Source organism: Sinocyclocheilus rhinocerous, unplaced genomic scaffold (assembly GCF_001515625.1).
Source record: "Sinocyclocheilus rhinocerous isolate Xijiao unplaced genomic scaffold, SAMN03320098_v1.1 scaffold19, whole genome shotgun sequence".
Lineage (NCBI taxonomy): Eukaryota > Metazoa > Chordata > Actinopteri > Cypriniformes > Cyprinidae > Sinocyclocheilus > Sinocyclocheilus rhinocerous.
Window position 1 is genome coordinate 1,940,926 of NW_015638975.1, and position 17,257 is coordinate 1,958,182.

At 37.4% G+C, this 17,257-nt stretch overlaps 2 protein-coding genes across 4 annotated transcripts in view; both read left to right on the forward strand.

Annotated features, from left to right (window-relative positions):
• The first annotated feature begins 44 nt into the window (after nt 1–44).
• LOC107750540 (transmembrane protein 9B-like) lies at nt 45–1,931 on the forward strand. The gene is made up of 5 exons (XM_016565973.1): nt 45–353; nt 608–699; nt 811–919; nt 1,020–1,154; nt 1,327–1,931. The coding sequence occupies exons 1-5, from the start codon at nt 255–257 to the stop codon at nt 1,480–1,482; spliced, it is 591 nt and encodes a 196-aa protein (XP_016421459.1). The 5' UTR covers nt 45–254; the 3' UTR covers nt 1,483–1,931.
• Nucleotides 1,932–2,006: 75 nt separating this feature from the next.
• Nucleotides 2,007–17,257, forward strand: part of LOC107750539 (suppression of tumorigenicity 5 protein-like) — a 51,939-nt gene continuing 36,688 nt past the window's right edge. Inside the window, exon 1 of one of the 3 annotated variants that reach the window (XM_016565971.1) lies at nt 2,007–2,916. The gene's annotated coding sequence lies outside the window, so the exon portion shown is untranslated. Of the gene's footprint in view, nt 2,917–6,888; nt 7,092–17,257 lie in introns of those variants that run through there. The other 2 variants (XM_016565972.1, XM_016565970.1) reach the window with 2 other exon arrangements.

A 17,257-nucleotide genomic window follows, 5' to 3' on the forward strand; every position in this document is an offset into this window, starting at 1 on the left:
CAGAACGCTTTTCAGTTACGGAAGAATGGTTCCTACCCACGTGTTTCCGGAGGGCAGTGATAGAGCGCGGACCGGCTGCTGATGATCAGCTGATGTGTCAAACAGAGTCCAGCCCTCACGCTTTGTTTTGTTGACGTTTATTTGGACCAAAATAGTTCTTGCCACTGCATGCGTTGCTACTATAATATCTACTTGTTATTCTGGTACGTCTCTCTTCAATATTTGGCGAGGTTGTCTTTAGCGGAAGCGAAAAGATGTATCGATTGACCTCAAGAGCCGCTGTCAATCTGTTGACGTTTTCATCGCTAATGTGTTTCCTGCTGATATTATCCGCAAAAACATCAGAAGCTAAGGTAAAATATGATATTTATTACTGTGTTTTAATACATAAACGATATACTTCGTGTAGTTGTGAACCTGTTGTGTTGTTGGCAGTGCCAACTAGCTGTTAGCATGTTCAATGTTTCTGCGAAATAAAAGGTAATATAATACGTAATAATAAATTAGCAAATCAACACTTTCTTTATCGGAAACAATGTCAGGTGGATGCTAAACTGACAAAAGTATGGTTTATATGAGCTTGTGTATCTGTGGTCACTCTTCACAGAATTCAGAAGACATCAGGTGCAAATGTATCTGTCCACCTTATAAGGAAATTGCTGGGCAGATCTACAATCAAAACGTTTCCTTGAAGGACTGGTAAATGAATTACTAGTCTTAATACGAGTCCACAGTAACTTCTGTAATAAACGAACCCCATGACTCTCTATTCACTGATCCATAACTTCTCAAATACAATCATTTGCACAGTAATTGCCTTCATGTGGTGGAGCCGATGCCTGTTGAAGGCAAAGATGTGGAGGCATATTGTTTACGCTGTGAATGCAAATATGAAGAAAGGAGCTCTGGAACCATCAAAGTAAGTTCAATGTATTTATATGGTATGGTATATAATATGCTAACTTAAAAAAAAACAAGTTTAAATATTAGAGAAATTATCATCTTTCTCTCTTTTACAGGGCACCATTATAGCATATCTGTCTATTCTGGGCCTTCTGTTGTTGTATATGATCTATCTGACACTGTTGGAGCCTATTTTGAAGAGAAGGCTGTTTGGCCATTCACAGCTCATTCAGAGTGACGATGATGTTGGGGTAAGTGTTTTGCTACATCTTTATGGATACAAGATTTAATATAAGTTGTAAGTATTGGTAGTTTGGATGAAAAATCGGTGTAATGAAATAGATGCATTTATAGATCTTTATTGTGTCGCTAATGATAGTCGTATGCTATAAAGTGTGCTAACATTATACTCTGTTGTTATAGGACCAGCAGCCCTTCGCCAACGCCCATGACGTGCTTTCCCATTCTCGCTCTCGCTCCAACATGCTAAACAAAGTGGAGCACGCTCAGCAGCGCTGGAAGAGGCAGGTCCAAGAACAGCGCAAATCTGTCTTCGACCGTCACGTGGTGCTTAGCTAAAAGCCTTCACAGTCTGGACTGTTATCCGTGGGTTCTGGTACTGTGTTAAATGCGGGGTCTTCTCCATGATGTCCGACCCATCTCATTGGTCTGCCTGAGCAACCCCCAGTGACTCCAGTGTGTTCATTTCTTTTTGATGTGTAGGTTTGTCATCTTGACCAATGTGTGCGACTAAACCTTGTTTATTATTAGAGTTTGCTTGATACAGACAGTTTGCATTAATTATCACTGTGTTCTTGCATTTTGAAATCATGCACTCTAAAATTAGCAAAGAAAAAATGTTTACTTCTACTGCAGTCCAGTCACACCGAACTTGATGTGGGGATAGAAGTGCCAATTTCCTCATAAAATTAGGCTGATGCATTTATTCATTAAATCTTTTTATGTAAATTTCAGGATTGTTACTAAACGCAAAATATTACTTTCCAGTCTTATTGTACAGTGTAAAATTACCCCCTTTTCTCTTCTTACTCTTCTCTTTCTTACCTTGCGGTTTCCTGTCAACTATTATATGTAAATAATGATAAGTGAGTGTGTTTTGTCGTTGTCTCCAAATGATATGCTGTACGACTAACCTCTCAATTCAGTTCTTCACTATTTTGGTGTAGATTTAGATTCATTATGGTGTACAACAGTTCCTTTTGTTGTTTTTTTGAAGGACAGCATTCATGAGGTACATGCTTTGATGGTATCAGAATTATATTCTTTGTCATTACTATCTGTATATATAAAAATTGAAATGTTCAGGTACACGATTTAACAAAGAGAGCTGTTTTGACCTTTTGCTTTATATTACAGTTTTGTTAATATGTGAATTCCGGTTTCTCGTCTCCGTTTGTTCCGGTAATAACAGCGCTGTCAAACGCGCTGCTCAAATGACGCAGTTTCGGTTAATGGTAATGGCATTTTTAGTCCCCAGGAGGCGCTGTTTCCAAACAGGCTTTTTTTGTATTAGCGTCGAAGAACAGCGCTAGAGTTATGCATAATTAAACGTGCTACGTTATAAAAAATAAAAACGATTATAAAATTGAGCCGACTACTTGTAACTAGTAAGAGAATTCTCTCAAATATGCAGTGACAGTATGTCCTACTCATACACTACTTTTAACATAATAAACACAGTGAACTGTTCATTTAAAATCTTTTGCTGAAAAGCTGAGCGTATTAGTTTACCCGAAAGTATTTACCTCGTAAACGATCTAGACAACGTGAAATAGTTTAACATAGACTACGCATATCACATTTCTCACATAACGGTTCTCATCATTTCCTGCGCTCCCTCCTCCCTCCTCCTCCTCCCAGCCCAAAACACTGGGACAGATAGATCACCGCGCAATCAGAACGCACTCCACTGAAAACGAACTTACTCAAATTCACAGCATGGATATGTGAAAAAGTAACCTTGACAACACAAGCGTCACTTACCCACAGAAGGTAGGAATTTCTTTATCTGACTGTCTTTATGTTCGCTGCTCCAACTCTTTTGAGCTTCTTGTTTTGTGCATGGATTAAAAAAAAATAAAAAATCTCTACAATTGATGGTAATAATACTACAGAGGATTTTAAATGACCTAAGTTGTCTGTAGAGACATAAATAAAAGCATAACAGAAAAATATAAATAAGAGTAAAAGTTAAATAATAGGTTAATAATAACAGCATAACAGAAAAGTTTGCGTGCGTTAGGATATGAACAATTAAAATGGACTGAGCCTCGAATGTGTTTTGAAGTCGCTAACTGTGAACAGGGGAAAGAAAATTTCCTTCATTATAGAGGTATAATAAACACGGCTATGAGAGCAATGGATGACAGTAGTCTACTAATCAGGATGGATTGTGTGTGCGTTCATTGGAGACTCATGAACTCCTCTGTGGTGTTTTACTGTGAACCAGAAACAAGGAGGCGCTCTTAAACCTTCTAAAATCACTGAGAAAACTGATGGATGCTTCTTAAGTCAGTTTCTTAGAATTATCATTATAACAATATGAAAAGAAATTAAAAAGCAATTGTTATATTTAATCAGAATATAAATATGTATTTTTACAACGAATTCTTTTGTGCTTATTGGTTGAGTTTTGCTGTTGCTATTGCTGGTAATATCTGAAATTTAGATTACGTTTTCAGTCTGACCTCAGACTAACAGCAACAGTTCACTGTTTTTACACTTTCTTATCTCGGTGGTAAATAACCCCATCATCTGGTTGTCTGTCCCCCAGGGCCACAGTGTGGGAAATGATTAGGGCACAAACCACAGCTCTCTCTGTATCTCTCTCTTTCTGAGTGTGTCTCTGCCTCCCTCAAGGCTGTCTGTCCTTTCCCATGGGCTTATCATGGTTCCTTGACATATCTACCGTGAATGTTTCTTTTTGGTGTGCCCTTGCCCTTGTTTAAAATGTAATTCTGTCATTGCAACATTGCAAGAAACAATGGTTCATACTGATGTCAAAATATATATGCACATTTAAAAAAAAATTTTCAGACACATTATGTGTTTAAGTGTTATTATCTCAAGCTAAAAGATGCAATTATGCTTTCAGAAAGGTAACTGAGTTGATGGTAGTTGGGTTGACAGACACGTTTGTGCTCAAGTTCCAAAATGCTACCTTTTATTTTCATGTATTTTGGTTATCAAAGTCACCTTGAATAAAGAAAAAAAACAACAACCTCCAAACATACTATTTTTGTGTTGTGTTACAAAAATGTCTATATTAAGACATTTTTGTTTAAGTGATTATTTCATCTTGCATCAGTTATTGTTAAATTAATTTTTACACATATGTTGGTTACATTGTGAACGCTAATGGCTTCCGTTTTGTAGAATGGCCCATAATACAAAAAAAAAATGTTCCCATATTTTGAGCATTATCCAAGTATAACTTGAATATTGAATACAATATTCTGCTTTGTATTTTTAAATGCCTGAACAGAATGATTGTGACAGGAATATTTTGTGGTAAGGGTGTGGTGAACATTCAGGGCTGTTGGAAACAGATACTGTTGTATTTTGGAGATTTTGTGGGTTTTGCTGAACATGACTGATGGAACCCTTACAAATGTGTTCAAGGAAGAGGAAACCATTTAATGGGTCTGGCATAATGTTTCTCATACACCTAACTACTTTAACAGGTGTAAATTGTACTTTTGACTTGTAATTGACTTGGTAGTGGAAATGTAAGTGTATTTGAAAACGAAAAATCAGACGAAAGGAAATACCCTAAAAAACAAACAGTTATTATGTTTTCCATCATGGCAATGTAACATGTAAAAGAAGCAGTTCACCGACTTCCTCTGAGAAAAGACCAAAGGAGCATTGAGACTTCCGTAATTGCAATCACAGGGATGATGGGATACCCCAGGGGGATACATCTCAAGTATTTATAACAGTCCTTACCAGTCAAGTGCTGCTATGAGGATTCAGAGGAACCCTGATCTGTGGCATAACTGTCCCTGAGCTATTATCTAAGCAATTTAACACAGATTTGAGAAAGACTCCCACATTACGTTCCAACACCAGAAACCACATTTCGGCTGAGGTATTGGTACAGTTTGAAAGAGTTCCAGAGAAAGTTTTGAACATGTTGTCATCCTAAAGCTCTTGTCAACCACAGATCCCTGCTTCTTATTGCGGTTGCTTATTTGGCAGCAGGTTTCTTATTTGCGCAAGTTTCAATCCAACAGAGACTGTTTTTAATGCGTCAAACTTCATCTATTGAAAGCGGGATTTTAATATTAGACTGGCTCATAACAGACTTGGATAACGTGGAGGTTTGGTTTTCAGATTGCTCAAAACGTTCTGATATTCTATAATTTTTCTCCAGTTAGCACTAAGATTAAAAAAGTTGACAGGCTTGGTTTGTTCCGTAGATATTCCTAACAACTAAAGCCATAAATTTGCCTCAGTATTGGATTTTAGTTTTGATAGTTTGACAACCTTTTCCTTCCTGTCAACGTAACACTCAACAGCTGTTTTTTTTTGTCACAAACTTATCATACAACTTTTCATACAACTATCCATAATGTAGAAATACCATTGTTTTCTGTTTTGTGGCTACAAAATTCCCATCATCATCCATTGCTTAAGAATCTGAGCTAAATCAGAATTTGTGCATATTTAGATGCAAGTGGCTGGATCTTCACTCCTTTCAAAGGTTCTTTGTCTGTTTGTTCTTGAACTTACACTTCACAAATATGTGATTGCATACCACAGTTTAGACAGCTGTTAGCAATGTGTTATGCTTGTACTCTGCTGCTGAGAAACTGAAGATGTCTGTAGCATATGGGTAATGGTAAATCACAGATATCTTAGCAGTCTAAGATACTGAACTCTGAATATGTCCTGAAATTATTTATTCTCTACCTTAAATTAAACAGAATTTGTGTTCGCTTTCAATTCAAAAGACACTCTTTGTAAAATTGCTCTAAACAAGCTGCAGTCATTAGAAATTAAATCCATAGCAGCAAGAAAACAAATCAATAAATGTTGCTCACTACAGCAAGTATTCTTCACATTACCTTTTCTCATTGCGAGCCTGTGGGTTTGCCTTCAGCAAGATGATGAAAATGGGCCCCGCTGGTGTACAAATGTCACAATATTAAATCATCCATACAATCATGTGACACTGAAGGACACTGCTCGAAATTTCATAACAACCAACATTACACTGTCTGTAAATCTATATTTTAGTGCAACAAAAGCTCGCAAAAGATAGAAATAAAAATAGGCTAGGTGGGGGAAAAAAATAAATGTAGGCCTATAGGCTATATAACTTAAAGTAATCCAGAAATAATTTGTGTAATAAATCATTTAGAATATTCTATAACTAAAAGAGCAGATTTTCGTCAGGAGAAAACAAACAAGTTTCTATCATTCAAAATTATGCAGATCGTTATTGTGTTAACATTTTATCGCTCACTGCTTTTATTGATATGATAGTGTTGTATTTGTTGTCCCTTTCAGTCGTTTATTCTGTGGCAATTATTCAGAGTTCATCCGTTTTTTGTGGTCAACGTTAATGCATTTTTCGGATTCGCGCGCGTTTGCAGAAGATTTATTTACAAAGAAGTAGAGAGGAATGGCATGTGTTTACGATTCGCCCAATTAATATGGATCTCTCTGTGAGACCCCTCAACTACTTCTTCGGTGTCCTGGGAGACCGCTTTGTACGATGGGCTTTTTATTCCTGTTCAAATAAGGAGCTCTTCTGGCCTGTTTTTTTCCTGGGGAAGGATGACGGAACCATCAGGCAAAATAGTTATGTGTGAAATGTGAAAGGCACTTATTTTAACCTCGCTTAATTTGCCATTGTAACATACCGTGTAAAATTCAAATCCATGTGGCTCATGTGAAGAAGAGCCTGCCTGGGAGCTCGAGATCATGGAGAGGCGAGTGGGGGGCAAAACAATCCGTCTCCATGGCGACTAGCTCAGCCTTCTGCCAGAGAGAGTTCTCAAGCAGGGAGGAGGGATTCACCTCGCTTGAAAGGACATGCCTGGAAGTTTAGGGAAAAGTTCCAGGTATTACCGGCAAATCAATGAGTTTTTGGAATCGCTACGAGTGTTTTTATGAGACCCTGAACAAAAATGGCACGAACAGCGGGACGTTTCTTTCAGGTAAAACTTTTATCTAATTCTAGCGGGGGTTACATTGTATGAAAATGGGCAAACAAAGGCTGTGTTTCAAAACCCAGTGAGCTTGCTTGCTGGAAAGCATTTTTGAGCATCACGGAACAAAAATGCTTATAATTCGGAACGTTCGTGATTCCTCAAAATGCTCAAAAACATGACGTCCAAATATCTAATCTAGTTAGTCAGCTCACTCGCTTTGGAGGCACAGCCAAAATGAACAGTAGATGTTTTATATGTAAATGTGGCTCAGAACATGACTTTTTGTTAAAATGTGGTTAAAAATGGTTAACTGTATAAAGCCATATGTGTTACCTTATTTGGTAATTTCCCAACTCATGAATCTTGTCTGTTGTTAGCTCAATCGTGTAATAGGCTGACGTTTTTTTAAAGTTTGATTCTATCTGAGGAACAGCCAAGGTCAAGTCTGGTTTATATCTTTCTGATAGAGCACAAAAAGTTTATGGATTGGTTTAGTGGCCAAAGCAGTTGTTGAGCATGGCATTAGCAGCGCCAATGTTATGGGTTCGATTCCCAGGGAATGATACATTAATTAAAAACAATACTTTGAATGCAGTGTAATCCACTTTGCTTAAATGCATCTGCCAGTTGCATAAATGTAAAATGTAAATGTTGAATGAGCGAGGATTGACAGCGGATAAAGGCACATTTCAGTTGTTACCACTAAAATCATGCACTTATTTGTGCACACACACCCACAGGCATGTACGCATGAAGGTTACATGATCACTGTTCAAGTATACTGTGCCCCCTGCTTTCAGTTTTGGCAGATACTGCAGCTGCAAGCTCTTTTTTCTGAACTTTCTGAACAGACTGTCTGTTGTGCTATTGGAACAATGACCCTTCCTTCTCATTGGTCTGGATTGTCAGCTCAATCATGGGAGCTGCTCTGTTCTCTGTCCAATGCTTGCGCAATATGGATCAGGGTGGGATGTCACCAAACCTTGGACGAAATAGACAGTCACCATCATAATGTGTAACAAACCTTTTCATAAGGTTAAGCTCTAGCTGATCCATAGCTTGTCATTCCACAATGAATGTGGTTTTGTGAGCACACTGTGTCAGCTGAAATAACAGTGATGCAAGGACTCTTATTTCCACTGAATCCATTCAAACAGTATTCCGTGCAGTATTACTTGTGTATTTATGCTTTTTCTTCCCAGATTCTGTTTCTTGACTTTTTATCGAGACGTAGAACGGTTTTCATTATGCACTTTCGTTGTTAAATTTAGTAGCTTGATATTAGTAATTGTTTTAGTGTGTGATTGCATTTTTTTCTAAGAACGTTCCTGGAAGCGATTCATGCATGACAGCAAACATGACTATAACAAAAGAACAAAAGAACAATTGAACTTGTAAAATCCTTTTCAATGTGGTGCACTGAATGGACATCATTGCCTTTAAGGGACTGGGCATTGTGGTTTTTCTTCTGACACACTTGTAATTTTAAGACACTTTTAAAAGGAAACAAGTTGTGACTTGCTTTAATAGATAGCTGACCTTAAGATTACATGATGTGCTTCAAAATGTGTCATATCTAGGTTTTAATAAAACATTTATCATCCCAGGTCTAAGGAGTGATTTTATTATAGCTGTCCTTGAATAACTTCTTCAGTCTAGGGTGGGGAGTCATATCAAGGAACTTGGTGTATTGTTGTGTGTCATTGGTATTACATAGAAACATCGCATGTAACCTGTCAATCCGACAAGACTAGGGATAGGTTTACATGAGTCAGTGGTAAGCTTTTTGTCTTGTTGTTGTGTAACATCCCTCAAATCTGTGTGATACACTGTAAACTACCAAACACAATAGGCTGTGATGCAAGTCTGATGCATCAACATGTAGGCTACAAGTCTGGTTTCCTTACATGACACAAATGGCTTGGTGTTTAAAGGAATAGTTCACCCAAAAATGAAAATACTGTTACCATTTGCTTGACTTTGTGTGTCTTTTTTCATGAAACACAAAATGAGACATTTAGAAGTTTCGTTGTGTAGCTCTTTGTAGTGGCCATATCTGTCAGGCTCTCCAGTGGTCCATACAACTACTACCATTTAAATCAATGGGGTTGATAAGGTTTTTAAAATGTTTTTACTAGTCATTTGAAGTCTCTTATGTTCACAGAGGTTGCAGTTTTTTAATAATAAAAATATTATTGTGAAATATTATCACAATTTAAAATAACCGTTTCATATTTTTATATGTTTTAAAATGTATTCCTGTGACTGCAAAGCTGAATTTACCATTACTGTTTTCAGTGTCACATGATCCTTCAGAAATCATTCACATATGCTAAACTGGTGCAATTTTAAAATGCTGCTTGATATTTTTGTGGGAACTGTGATACACTTTTTTGCACTGGAACTTGTGCATCACATTTGGCTACAACAAGAGAGCCAAGAGTCAATGATGTCAAAATATTATTTGAATTTGAGCACAGTCACAAATAATTGTGATTTTAGAGCTTTGGCAGAGGAGAAGATGATCAGAATAAGAGTTTGAAGTCTGTAAATGAAAATTTACCATGTCTATTTTGTAAATGCATATTATAGATCTCATTGTCAACAAGTCATCTATGTATGTGTTATTTTTTATTTATTTATTATTACCTTTCAGTGTTCACAACCACATTGTCATAACTCAACACACTTCTCTCTGGAGACATATGCCGGACTTGTAATCATTTACTCTGCTTAAACTCATCTTGCTAGTCTGTTTTAAATCAACTGCAAGTCAGAATAAATTTTTGAGTGCAGTAGCCACATCTCAAAAAATCCAATCAACGACCAATGGATCGAACCTTACCTTATCCTACCCCCCTTTTTTGATTATCTGCTTCACTTGAATGTACATCAAAATACAGGAGAAAAGTTTTGTCACCATTTCATCCATTTCATCATGACTTTTGACTTCTGTCTGTTTCTTATGTCTGTAAGTATGGTATGGCTTGAAATATAGTATATGAATCATGTAGGCTATGCTACTTTTGGATTAGTTTGTCTTGTTTTTTGTACACTATGATAACTTTGAACTGTTCTATGAAGAAGATCTGCGCTAAGAATCTCTTTGTTTTTTTTGTGCTGCACAAAATAAACCATAAACAGGTTTGAAACCATATGAAGGAAAGCAAATAAGAGCAAATAATGAAAGACTTTGAAATGAACTACCCCTTTAAAATAATATTTGCCACAACTGGAATTTCATAGGAGCTCTACAAGGTTTTATAGCTCATTGTGAGCAACTGTTCTGTCTTCAGTCTGTCTGATATAGCACAATATTTACTCCGTAAATCCTGATAAGTACGGTGTACTAAATTGTTTATGGAAAATTACACTGTAAAAAAAAAAAGTGGTGTCAACTTAAAAAAATAAGGCAACTTATCGCAAGCGCTTTTTTGAGTAAACTTAACAAACAGGGACTAAAGTCCAACTGTTCTGTCTTCAGTCTGTCTGATATAGCACAATATTTACTCCGTAAATCCTGATAAGTACGGTGTACTAAATTGTTTATGGAAAATTACTGCTTTCAGTCTTTTGAACTGAATGGACACTTGTTTCCATATACACGTTTCTATTTTTAGTGTTTGCATAGTTGAAGCTTATTACGATACCAATATGATTTTGAATTCACGCTTGATTGAAAGCCATAAACGAATTGAAGAACTCCAACAATTTGAATCAAATGAGCACCGAAATCAAACTAGATCTTCTTTGCCACTTATTTTCAGATTTCCACATTTCACTTTGTGAGCAACATTGCAGTTTCCTCAATGTGTGAATCTCTCCTTTCGCTATAGTGACTTGGAAAACAGAAAGAACTGTAAACAGCTGAAAGTCAGGGAAGACAGAGACTGAAAAGGGCTTAAAAATTTGTTCCATCTGGCCTGTCCAGTCAGCACTATGGGAGCAAGGAATCGTGGGTATTGTGTGGGGAGCGTGCAGCTGCTGGGCGCTGTGACAGGCCAAGTTCCACAGTTCATGAAAGGCTCAGAAGGAAAGACGTTTAAGCAGCTCGACAGGGTACAACAATTCCCTCCACCCCACCGCCCCCAACACAGAGACAAACCCTCTGTCGTTATTCACAGGCTCTGTGGACTCGGGATTGAAACCGAGTGAAAAGGAAACAAAAGACACCCCGTTCGTATGCTCTGCCTTTTCCTTTTTCCCGTCAGACTTTTCAGGGAAATTTTAATTAGCGGTACCAGAGGGATTCGTCCAGGTGGGAGCATGTTTAAAAACTCCTCATAACACCACAGACGCATTGATCATCTTTTCTTACCTCAATCTAAACACAACGTGCTTGGCTGATAACAGCAGCATTAACGTACCTTGTGCAGTATATAAATCTCAGCCAGAACCCTGATGAGGACCATATGACGGTGCGAGCTAAGAACCTGGAAGGGGGGTCTCTCTTTCCTGTGGTATTTATGCTGTAATCTAACCCCCATTCTCACACAGTCATGTCTGATTTGGTAATAACAACAGAGACTTGGAGTTTACAGGCTACGAGGAAAGAAAGGAGGAAAAGTAATCGTCTCTGGTGCAAAATGGTCTCTGGTGAATGCAAAACCATGTTCATTTTCTCTTAGGGGTTTTGATGTGTAGGAGCAGCTGAGAAATATTTGGTTGCTTGTTTTAGAGATGTTAAAGGCTTAGTGGCTGATCAGCGGGGACCATTATGGCGAATGTAGGGTGAATTAGGGTAATCTGGGACACCTTAGATCTGATCATGGTACACTGAAAAAGTCCCAGAAGACTAATTCACCCGTATTGACAGGAAAATAGAATTAAAAACACAGGTCTTTTCATCTTGAGCAGAATTATTTTGATTGGACGCAAATCAGCTTCTGCTATTCAGGTTCAATGAGTTGTTTAATTTTCCGAAGGAAATAAATAACTTTTTGCTCAATGATCAGCAAAATGAGCGAAGCTTAAAACCCAATTTTATGTGATCTCCATTAGGGATGTAACGATTACCGGTTTGACGATAAATCATGATAAAATTCCCCACGATTAGTATTACCGTTTCATCTTTTAATTATCATTAAAACCGTATTAGATTACCGCGATTTGAACAACTCACGATAAATGAATACTGTCCAGCATAAAGCACAGTCAGTCTCACGTGCGCACAGCATAAAGCACAGTCAGTCTCACGTGCGCACAGCAGCAGAGTAGTTTCGTTTTGAGTGAAAACAGGGCGGAAAAGCTGGGAGGTTTTAAAAGAGTGCTAAGGGAATTATACAAATGAATATATGAATGAATTAATTATATGAATGTACCTCTGAAGGTTCTGACTGTCTTCAGAAACTATTCGATGGCATTTTGTTTTAATCTTCGCTCCATGTAATACCTAAAGGAAGTGTTCTTAATCGCAATACTGCATTGTCCACAGAGTTTACGGGAAACAGCTCTAATTCAGCTTTTCCATAAGCGCCACCTGCTGTCAGCGAGTGGATTTACAGAGACTTATATTTACATTCAGCCTGTGTGCAGTTTCTGTCTGGACAAAAACGGACCGAATTTGCATGCCCTGCTGTAAATGAATCCCTCCCTGTCAGTTTAAGAATTCCTCCTCTTTCGGAAACTCTAATGTGTTGAATGTGCGCTTTGACGGACGGGGCAAATATTAGTGCATTCCTTTTGAATAGAGCACCGCTCCGCTCTCCGCTAGTCAGTTGACCTGTCGTCGCTGACAAGGCCGTGGCCTGATGGTCTCATCTTGAACCCTTAACATTCCTCACTGTGTCGCTCACCCAAGGAAGCTGGTCAGATAGTGTTTGTTTGAGTCACTGATAAAGGAGCTTACTTTTTAAACCACCCTGTTCAAGGACACATTGAACAAAGATGTTCTTAATGTGTTGAATGTGCGCTTTGACGGACGGGGCAAATATTAGTGCATTCCTTTTGAATAGAGCACCGCTCCGCTAGTCAGTTGACCTGTCGTCGCTGACAAGGCCGTGGCCCGATGGTCTCATCTTGAACCCTTAACATTCCTCACTGTGTCGCTCACCCAAGGAAGCTGGTCAACAAATATGGTGCTTCCGAAATTGGGTACTGTCTGAGTAAGTAGCTGCTATATTTGAATTTACCTAGTGACCATTAAAATAGTACTTCCTATATAGTATGAATATGGGTTGTACGAATGAAATTTGGGCATACTACATCTGCCATGTAGTTAGTGTCATGTAACCTACCAATGTCATTTGTGTCGCTTTACTGCCATTTACAAATCCTCTCGTGGCCTCCTGTGGCCTCATGCATCCACTGAATGCACTATAGAATCTTGGCAGAAGTAATAGGTCATCCGGATACTTCTCACACAATGTTTTTGAATACTGTGAATCTGGACATGTTACTTTTTGGCGTAAAGGTTTTTGCATACTATGTAGTCAATCTTGAGCCGCTTTTCCTCCAAAATTACCTGGAACAATTTGTCCCAGGAACTTTTTTCCCCCCAGACCTGTTGCTGTCTGTGTTTCCATCGCAGTCTAAAGTACCGAGAAGATTAGGCAAATAGTCTGGTGACTTATGCCGAGTTCACACTTTACGATTTTAGCCCGATTTTTCACTCGCCGATCTGCGTGCATTACTCAATACAAAGTACGCAAATAGTGAACTTGCATCCTCGGTAGTTCGGACTTTGCGAGTCCGACTCAGGAGTGTGAACTAAGTAATTCTGCAAACAGCAACGTACTTGACAACGTCAGTCAGCTCGCCTTAATAGCTACTGCAATTTTCCTCACTGTATTTACAATAAGACGAAATATGATATCAAACACCACTGCCTCTTTTTGTTTTCATTTAAACATATTAATAGCCTCAGAAATGTAGTTCAGGGAACGTACATACATTACAATGAAACAAAATTATACCAAACAGAATGGTCTCTTTTCATTTTCATTTTAACATATTAATAGATTAATAGAATAAAGACCAAAGATTACCTGTTAGATTTACCCATCAGAGCCAGAATATATGGTGGTTGAAATTAGGGCTGGGCGATGTATCGAATATTAACGATAATATCGCAATAATTTTGTCGTCTATGTAAAATTTGAAAATATCGTGAATATCGAATATTTCAAATTCAAGGATACTTTCCCAAAAGAACGCGCCGAATGTCCAAAAAAGGAGACAACATGTTACTGCGGACTTCTCTACAGATCACGCCTCTAACTACGCGAGGTTTCATGAGTGCGGTTGCCAGATATCAAGAGTTAAAATCCCGAATCAGAGCTTCGCTGTTACAAGGATACATTTTCTGCCCGGTGTTTTGCTTATTTTAAGCAATCTGGCAACCATGCGCACGCGCTCGCTCCTCAATGCGGAAGCGCCGCCGCCGATGATCTGAAAACACCAACAAACTGGAGTTTAGCGATCAAAATGAAAGCGTCACTCAACCAGTCTGTGTTATGTCATGATATCTCGACTATATTGTTTGCGATTGTGATCGCTGAATAAATGCACTTAATCAACCGCTGTTGTTTGAATAGAGAAACATAGGCTATGGCAATTTGGAATTACTATTAGGAATTTCACTGTTATAATATTTTTCATTTGTTTTACCAGTTTTCATAATATAGACAGAGATAGTGCATAAGTCTTTGGTATTAATTATATATATATATATATAATATTATATATATAAGAAATACCTATGTGTTCCAGCAACTAGCTTACCATCTGAGAGGGTTTTTAGTGCTAGTGGGAACATAGTTTCATGCCACAAAGCTTCTCTTAAACCAGAGACAGTTGACAGACTTGTGCTCTTAGCTAAAAACTTGTAAAAGAAATACTTATTCCAGTTTAATTATTTCCGCCAGTTGCACAGTGTGAATTGCATGCACTAAAAAAGTTGAAAGAATGCACTTTCTGTAGGCTACTTGTTTTGCACTACTTCAGTTACATATACAAGATAGTAAGTGATCACTTGGTCTAGATTTTTTTTAACTGCTTAAATTTGCACTAAACATTTTGTATTTACTTTGTAACAATAGCTGTTCTATCTAAATTGTTTTTGTTGTTTTTTTTAATGGGGGCAAAAGAAATCATGTTTTTTTTAAATGATTTAAAACAAATGCAAACATATCGAGATATATATCGAATATCGTAAAAATATTGACAATATCGAGATATAATTTTTTTTATATATCACCCAGCCCTAGTTGAAATACAATGCTGCATGAACTCAACCAATCAGCATGTTCAGTGCCCAAGTCCCGCCCCCTGAAAGTTCCGGACCTTTGGAAAAGTATTACCTCGCGAGCAGGGACTTTCTGAGGGGCAAATTTTTACCCGGAACTATATTTAGATCATGGTTCCTGCGGTGGAAACACACCGAGTACCGGCCCAAAGTCCCTAGTTCCTGGGGAAAGTTCCTGCAGTGGAAACGGGGCTTTGGATGCAGTGATAGCCTTTCAAAGTAAACTCCATTTGATTGTGTGGTGAACACAGGCACTTGACACATGCACCTTTTTCAGTAATAATAGTGTTACTGTGTTGTTATTGTTATAGTTGTGGTGTGGATTTCCCTATTCTCATAGAATTAGAATGTTTTTAAAAAAATTATTTCTTTTATTTTTCTTTATCATTATTAGTATCATACTTGGTGTGAATGTACTGTTTTGCTGGTAGACCAATCGAGTACATTAATTCCTAAATTGAAAAAATATTATTTAAATTTCCATTGAAATCATGGCATGAATGGCTTGCTCCAATAGACCCAATTGTGATAGGGGAAATATTCTGTAAATGACTTGTTATTCTATCTTTTGAATCTATGGCATACATAGTAATCCAAGACCTATGCTTCCAAGGATTTTATTGTGTGGTGAACACAGGCACTTGACACATGCACCTTTTTCAGTAATAATAGTGTTACTGTGTTGTTATTGTTATAGTTGTGGTGTGGATTTCCCTATTCTCATAGAATTAGAATGTTTAAAAAAAAATTATTTCTTTTATTTTTCTTTATCATTATTAGTATCATACTTGGTGTGAACGTACTGTTTTGCTGGTAGACCAATCGAGTACATTAATTCCTAAATTGAAAAAATATTATTTAAATTTCCATTGAAATCATGGCATGAATGGCTTGCTCCAATAGACCCAATTGTGATAGGGGAAATATTCTGTAAATGACTTGTTATTCTATCTTTTGAATCTATGGCATACATAGTAATCCAAGACCTATGCTTCCAAGGATTTTAGTTACGTCCAAGTCTAAATAAACATAAAGCATTTGTTGTCTTTTACAGTGTATTCGGTAGGAATTATTAAGGTTATGTGGTTTTCTGGCATTTCTGAGTGAAATGGGTGCAGCTCTTGCTCTTCCTGTTGTAGATCAATATCTGAGAGAAAGAGATGATTGTTTCTTACTGAAATGGTGCCACTGTGCAAATCATGAAACAGTCACATGGTTACTGAGCATATTAAACATGATGGAAACTGGAGTAATGAATCATAATGATGGATGTTTAATGAAGCCAGGTTTAGGAAGCAAGCTAAAATAAATATGACTGTTGTTTCCTGTGAAAGCAATATGTCGTAATGCTTATGTATTCCGGTATTATGAGTTCATGGCTTCGGTAATTACATTTAATGTTTTAGTGATACATTGTTGGAACAAACCCTGCTTCTTTTCAGTCATCCATGCAGAGCGGACTGATGTGGAACAGCATCTTCAATAAGCAGCTTGTCAATCACACTCAGCAAGTCTTTTTTTCCTTTCCAGTATTTCTTGACATAAGCAGGTTATACTTCTCAGTCAATTTGCAAGCCATAACTCGTTTTTTATGATGAAATCACTTTTACTTTTTTGAACTGCATCAACTATTCTTTATCTAAAACCTTTTAGTATCTGTTTGTTTAATTGTAATTTCGGGTACTGTATTTTATATTGTATTCTATGAAAGAAGTTTGTAAATGAAATCGAGCTGAATCTGCTCTGCAGTCTCAATGATATGCTTCAATAGTCTAATATAGTTCCATAATAGCGGACTTTATTTTTACAGCTGTTCACCTTTCAACAGCTCAGTGAAAATATTCAGTCTAGTTGGGAAAAAAGAGGTTCCGGAAAACATTTGCCTTCCATGTCATAGAAGAGAAAATATTTACATGTTCAGTTATGT

Coding starts and splice junctions, on each gene's coding strand:
- LOC107750540 (XM_016565973.1), top strand. CDS start 255: ATGTATCGATTGACCTCAAGAGCCGCTGTCAATCTGTTGACGTTTTCA. Junction 700..810: donor AACGTTTCCTTGAAGGACTG/GTAAATGAATTA, acceptor TCATTTGCACAG/TAATTGCCTTCATGTGGTGG. Junction 920..1,019: donor GGAGCTCTGGAACCATCAAA/GTAAGTTCAATG, acceptor TCTCTTTTACAG/GGCACCATTATAGCATATCT.